Raw genomic sequence first — 7,500 nt, 5'->3', positions numbered from 1 at the left:
CTGTCGGTCAGAGTGGGTTAGTGGAGCAGACGGTGTTTATTGCCGTGTTCAGGAGTTGCTGCTTCTGTTGTCTGGTTTGTTTACTCCTCCTGGTGGACGATCTCTGTATCACAATAGTGGATGACCTTCCCTTTTGCCCCCTGTCTGTGGGAGGATCCCTTTACGCTACAGAAATCAAGGCTGATCTTATCAGCCTTCTGAACCATATCCCACTTGGAAACCACCGAGATCTGAACACCAAAGACCCTCAAAAACATTGAGTGACTCAGAGGTTCAGCTGAAGTTGTAAATTATTTTAGGTCAGGTGATACTGATTATAAAGGTGTGTTGTCTTTGTCAGGAACATCCTAATTGATGGTTCTGATTGGACTTGACGTCTGTCTAACCAATCCACTCAAACCCGCATGAATTATGACTGCATAGTGTTTTTTACATGCCCAAGGCATGTTTCAAGGATTTGGTAATGCACATTTTAATAAGAAGTTTAAGTGCCATGATACCGATAATAATAATGATGAGAATGACAATAATTATCTATCTATATCTATATAGAGATACAAGTGAATTGTTTTTACATTTCAATATCAACATTAAATATTCTTTGCAATTCAGTTACTTAAACAACAATACAGACTTTATTCGGAAATTGTCTTTTGACTATTTTTTATTGTTATAAGACAATTGACAAAAGAAGAAGAAAGTATATATGTGCTGGGGAGCTCATACCCTGTATGTTTAATTTCTTTCTTAAATAATGCCCCAATGTTCCAGACAGACAGACATTTATCGTGTGCTTTGTTTCCCAGCCTGTCAATCATTCCTGCTTTAAGTCAGTTGATATTATTTCATTAGAAATTAATTAAATTCCAGGAGCTGGCCCCAAGTAATTGATTTAAGAAGCACGCTGCCAACTGAGATTCAAGAACACGCAGAAACAGTGAGACTAAAGGAAGTCGAGTCAAATGTATTGACATTGTATCCATTTTAAATTTGAAGTCGATTTGCCCGGATAAAGGTCTTCCTTGTTCCTAATATTACTCAGTATAATCAGCACAATTTCCAGTTCTGGTAATTACAATATTTACACGCAAGTTCTCCTGCATATCTATTAATAATAATAATCTATTATTTTGTTGACTGTTGACTCTCCTTGGAGAGCAAAGACCATGACACAGAGACACACAGTGGGACAGTGTAATAAGTATTTTATTGCATTTTATAATGCCATTGTCAATAATTAGTACAGATTACATGCAACTAGACCTACTGTACAGTTTTTTTATTGTCTGCATGGACAGACACAAGAAGATTCAGGTTACAAATACACAGATATATGTGTGTGTTCTTTATACAGCATGAAGGAAAAGGGCAGTGACTGGCATTACATGGCCCCCCAAGGGTGGGGGGTTGCAGAGGGGTGTAGGGTGGCGGGAGTCATCCGTCTAAAACACCACCCCGCCCGCTGCCCCCGGCCTCCTGACCCGGGTCACACTTTCAAACAAAATGGAAAAAAAAATAAAACAGAACAAACAAAATAAAAAAAATTGGCTAAAAGAGAGAGGGAGAAAACAGGTCAACAGAAAAACTAGGAAATGATACAGAGCGTCACTGCTGTAAATATACACACTTTCCCAAGGACGAACCCAAGGAGAGCTGAAGTGGTAGTTCCATTGGATTCCCGCCATTCTTACTTGCTAATACCGTCAGGCAATGCTTCGTTTTGAGAGTCCCTCGACCCCTTCTCGTTAAGGACGACGCCACAGAACTGTCCAATCACACAGCAGGGGTTTTGTGGGTCCATGGGTCCCGTGAGTCGGTCACCCACGGGGGGGACGAGAGGGAGTGGCTGGCGCACGGCGGATGAGGGCTAGCGGCGTGAGCAAAGTGGATGGAGGGTTTTGGAAGTGGCTTGGCTTCGTTTGGTTACGTTAGTGGCATTGGTTTGGTTTTACAGTTTGGTTATAAGTTCACAAGTTTGGAGTTAGCAACAGTTTCTCTCAATGCCTTTGGTAGTCGAGAGGATGATGCTGCGTTTCTAAAAGCCGTACCACATTTTGGTATTGATCTAATGTATACGAGCGAGAGAGAGAGAGAGAGAGAGAGCGAGAGTGAGTGAGTGAGAGAGAGAGAGAGAGTGTGGAGAATATCAAAAATGCAACAGTGTTGGTCCCTAAATAGCTCTAAGGGACTGCCAAATGAGGCTAATGACTCGTCGCTGCAAACCAGACTCGATGATAACCTCCCCATTGCACCTGTGGGTGATTGACAGCTCTGCGGGTCAGAGTTTAGCACAGGAATGACAGGGTTGAGGTGGTCAGGGGGCGGGATCACAGGGAGCATGGACACCTATTGGCACCTGAAAGGACCAACAGTCATAGGTTTACATAGCGCCATTATTTCCCTCGAGCAGAAAAGGGGGCTACATATTCTAACATTATTTTCCTCTTTCTCGTTTTGCCTTGTTTGGAGGTTTTGGTCCTGTCTTTGAGGAGAAAGTCCTTCTGAGGTATCATTACATAACGAAGTAACTCTTTAGTTTGTTTTCCATTGTTTTTGTCTTTCCTTAAAAATGCATAAATGCAGTACAGAGACAAAAAGTATCAAAATAGACCTAGCTAAGATAAATATACAAACAGGTGTTACCTAAACCACTGATCTAACTTTACTCTTTTAATTTTTTTGAGATAATACACTTAAAAAATCAGCGTCCCAGACGTTTTTTTCTTTTTTTTGAAACAAACTGAAAAATGGAAAACAAATGGCAACGAAAATAAACAGACAAAACTTAAACCAAGATACCTGCAGCACGTAATATGATAAATACATATACTTCAGCAATAGCAGTACAGTATAGGAATCAGAGCTGGAAGCTTTACAATAGCTAAACGGGAGCAGGGGAAAACAAAAACACCCCCCCCCCCCAATAAAGAACAGAAATCATAAAGAAGAAAAGTGGGGGAAAAAAATGCCCTGGAGAGAGTTAATATACAAGAATACATCATGTTATGCTAAGCTGGAGAAGGAAATAGGAGTGTTAGATGGCAAACCTGTGAACACCATTGACTCACGTCAATCTATAATCTTTTTATAAAACAGCTTGGTTTACAGGTGTACCTTAAAGCACGAGTCAGAGAACGTCTATGTACTGTACGCAGCATGTGTCTCTCGGTGTGTGTTTTGTAAGCCGATCATTAAGTGTTGTTGTTCCAGCATGTTCTCTGTGACTGCTTCCGTTAGTGTCTTTGGATGTTCTCTCTCTCTCGTTCGGGTGGCGAGTCTCCCCGCTGCTTGTGTCTGTGCCTGGCAAATCCCGTCTGTACTCACTATATGTGCGGTTTATGTGCATGTGTGTGTATTGTATATCCTTGTGGCACTAATATATTCTGCCCGTCATTAGCCCCCCACCCCACCCCCCGACACACACACACCATCACGACCAGCCGCACTGAGTCACCGGTCACAACAGCCAGGGTTTCCTATTGGCTATTCACAGGGCCTGCTCATCAACATGCTCGCATGTGTTTTCTGAGTGCACAATTAGGGAGGCTGCTCACAGAGCTCGGTGATAATTGGGGCGCAGAGAGAGAAAGAAACAGAGAGAGAGAGAGAGAGAGAGATTGAGGGAGAGAGATAGAGAAAGAGCGAGAGATGGTCAACATGATAGCGCTGAGAGTAAGCCTTTAAAATATGTTGACCACTTCACAACACGCCGGGACCTAGAGAGTGCTTTAGATGTGGTGAAAGGAGAGGTAGACATATTTTTTTTTACTCCATGAAAAGTGAAACGTCTCTTTGTTTTTCAGGCTCAAGCAGTTAGCGTTAGGGAATCCAGATTGTGTCTCTGTTCTGTTTTTTTTCAGTCATACAGTAAGTGTAACAACAATTTTGGTATTCGTTATTATTAAGAAACAAAAAATAAATGGTGGAAAAAATTACTTTGTTAAGAGAGTTTTCCTCTGGCTATGTATTGAACGGTTTTGTAAAAGGAGGTAGTGCTATTTTTGGTTTATATCTTATTTCAAGATGTCCTGTCTGCCACTTTGTACTTGGTTAGAAATCAGTCTCTGGTGTCATAGGAAACAGCCCTGTCCGAACACAATGTCTTCACAACAGTTCTTTCATTTAATAAGAAAACCTTCCCAAGTGCAAAAGTTATCCAAAACAAAAAACATTCCCAGCGTTAATTCCCATGAATTCCCTTGGTTGTTTTCCTTTAACATCGGTTGACCATTGACGATTTTCCTTGACATTATATTGAAGTATTTGAGTTAAATAAGGAGTTACGGTATGATGTTTAACTACAGCACACGGAAAAATATAATAATCCTGACAAATATTGTACTTTTTCGTATTTGTCATTTCTTTTGCTGGCATCATAGGTTTTGCAAAAGTAAAATAAATGTTGCATTCAAGTGTGCCAGGAGTGCCTCAGTGTTTAGGCTGCTCAGGGCCTCTCTTAGTGTTGTGTTTGGAACACGGTTTAGCCTGAGCATGGGACAGACTCGGTTTCACCTTGAAGTGCTTTGCTTTTTTTTAAATCTTTTTTTCTCACTTCTCTCCGTAAAAGCTGTCAGAACTAATACTGTTATTTTTTTGTAATTCGTTTTTGTAATTCTTTTTTTTGGTCTCAGTCCTAATGTGAGTTATTCCCTAAACCAATCGCCACGTAAAAGCTTTGATGTCACCAAAATGTTTAGTCTGCATTACATACTTTGGTTTTCGGAATGGTCAGCGCTGTAAGTAATGAATAATTCCAACATAATAATTACATGATAACACATTAATAAGAACTCAAACTACCAGTTGGTTGTCTTTTGGCCAGTTCCGTAAAAACAAAACATAAAGAAATAAAATCATAAGGGGAACATAAAATACAGGGTTTTTGGTTTTTCTACACATTTCTTTGGTTACCTGTAACAAAAATAAGACGGGAAAGAAAACGTTTGATTTGGTATGGCACTGTAGAGGAAAGTAACACGCTAATGCGAACAAAAAATAATAAGAAGAAAGAAAATCTCACATGCTATTCCTTTGACACAAACTCACACAGTGAATTGCAGACAGCTTCTACACAGTAACTATTACAACCATAGAGCTTTGAAACCCAAGCTGAGCAGAGTCGCCACATTTGGTGTCCCACGGAAAGAGTTCTCCCTTATTTCTTTAACAATTTGGACACAGTTTAGGGGCAGAACCTTTGTGGGATGAGGTATTCTCTGACCGCAATAATAATAATATATATAGACTTCTTTTTAAAGCATTACTGATGTTCCTCAACTAAACTACACAAAAAAGCAAATAAGGAAGAAAATGAAATAAAAGATAGGAAAGAAATGAACATTTAAATATTTTTGTCTGGATAATGGCAACTTTAAGTGCTATTTCCAAATTCATGCCTGCTACGCTTGGGGGTACAGAAGTAGGTAGGTTGGGAAGGGGGTGAAATAAGGAACAATACTGCGCTTTCTTTCCTGCCAATACTCATTTGGAATGGTGTGAACAAGCAGAGAAAACAAAACATGGAATCCAAATACACGACAAATAAAAAAACAACAACCTAGCATTCTTTTAAAAAGCTATGTTAAAAAACAGAATGTCACCATGGAAATGTTGATCCTCAAAAAAAAAAAAAAAATCATGATCGTAACACGTTAAGAAAAGAAAAATGGCAAAGCTACCACATTTTTTTTTTTTTATATTCCATTATAATCAACAGGTTTTTTTAATCGTCACAATATCTCTGTGGATGCTTTCTCTTCGCCCTCTTGGTGTCCTCTCTCATTCACTCCCCTTCTCTCTCTCTCTCTCTCTCTCTCTCTCTCTCGGGTCTCTCAGAACATTACATGGTCATCATCGCTTCGGCAGACAGAGGGGGAAACTTAAAAAGGACAGCACCAAGAATAGTCCTATTGATCAGGTCTTTCTTTGGGGTGGGGTGAGCGGAGAAAAGATCCATCGTTATACAGCGTTGTCTGGGAGTAGTGGAAGGGTCAGGGGCCAGTTGGAGGGGGCTGTGTGGGGGGGTTGGGGGATGGGGGGTATCCTTCTGTTGGTTACCACCAGCTCCACGACTGAAGCACACGCCCCTCGTTTGAGGCAATCTTTGAGAGTGCTCATCTTCTTTCCTTCTCTCCCTCTCTCACTTTCTTCTTCCTTCTCTTCCTTCTAGCTTCCTTTCTGCCTTGCTCCCACTTCTTTCTCCCGACAACAAGAAAAAGACTCAAAGCCTCGAAGCACATCAGAGGATAAAAAGAAAAGAAACAAAAGGAATGAACCAAATAGAAGACAGCGAGTGACACACTGAAAGAGGGGGAACTGGTGAAGAGGTATACAGCACAGTCCCTCTTGACTCTTCCCCTCTACTGTATGTACAGGTGGTCTGATGGCTGTGAGTGCCTCTCTCTCTCTCTCTCTCTCCCTCTCTCTCCCCTCCCCCCCCTCTCTCTCTCTCTCTCTCTCCCTGTGTGACACACCCACAGCATCATCAGTACGCCCCACTCAGATAGTTAAAATCAGAGCGGCTCCTCCAACAGACAGCAGTTAAAGTGGTGTGTCGACTGTCTGCCCAACGATGCAGAGCGCAGCGGAGTGGGCGAGGGAGAGGGAGGGAGGGAGAGGGAGTGAGAGTGTGTCCAGACAACAGGCGATCTCTAGTTACAAGCTGATTCCATCAGGGGGAGGAGGAGGAGGAGGAGGAGGATGAGGAGGCATGGAAACGCTCAAGTGAGAACAACTGTGTTTCTTTGTGTCTGTGTGTGTTTCTGTGTTGAGTGTTTTGTGTGCATGTGCGGATTTGTGTGTGTGTGTGTGTGAGTGCACACGTTGAGTGGCATTAACATGACTGAGTCGGGTGAGGAAACTTAACGCCTGTAGTTAAAGCATTTCCCCAGAGTTTTTGCGTGTGAAAACTAACAGAGGTACTTTCAACCCTGTTTCGAGTCTCTCAATGTCGCTGTTGGTTGCTTGCATTCTCTTTTTTCGTCATAAAAAAAACTTTTCACTCTTTCATTTTTTAAGCAGATCTCTCTCTTCGACCGCTCAACGCTGGCACAGCAGCAGACCAGCGGGGTGCTCAGGATTTTGGTGCGGTTGTTTTTTTCCTTTCCTCGCTGAGTCCCGCCCCTACTTGCCAGCCCTGACCAATCACTACTCCAGGTCCTCAGTAGGAAGATCCTCCTCCATGTCCCGGTCGTCGCTAGGCATCGGCAGGCTGTGAGTGACATGGGCCAGCAGAGAGATGGGCCGGCAGTCCTCCTCTATTTCAGTAGGCTCCTCCTTCACATGCACATGGTGGCTGGGGACACAGAGCACACACAGCTCTAGCACACTGCATGGACACGTGGACATGTGAAGCATGCTACTGGCAAACTGCAGATGGGCTGCAAGGCCTGTGTGTGTGCATGTGTCTGGCTTTGTGTGTGTGTGTGTGTGTGTGTGTGTGTGTGTGTGTGTGTGTGTGTGTACGTACCTGTATGTGTGTGTGTGTGTGTGTGTGTGTGT

General features: G+C 42.4%; 1 protein-coding gene across 1 annotated transcript in view; it reads right to left on the bottom strand.

The window, feature by feature from the left end:
- Window positions 1-1,188: 1,188 nt before the first annotated feature.
- The window catches only part of foxp4 (forkhead box P4), a 9,086-nt gene continuing 2,774 nt past the window's right edge, over window positions 1,189-7,500 (bottom strand). Inside the window, exon 4 of the mRNA XM_060069158.1 lies at window positions 1,189-7,294. Within this exon, the coding sequence (XP_059925141.1) occupies window positions 7,147-7,294 (148 nt within the window). The 3' untranslated portion in view covers window positions 1,189-7,146. The remainder of the gene's footprint in view (window positions 7,295-7,500) is intronic.

Source organism: Gadus macrocephalus, chromosome 13, assembly GCF_031168955.1.
Source record: "Gadus macrocephalus chromosome 13, ASM3116895v1".
Taxonomy (NCBI): Eukaryota; Metazoa; Chordata; class Actinopteri; order Gadiformes; family Gadidae; genus Gadus; species Gadus macrocephalus.
The sequence above is the reverse complement of the archived record's forward strand: the minus strand, read 5'-3'. Positions and strand labels throughout refer to the sequence as shown.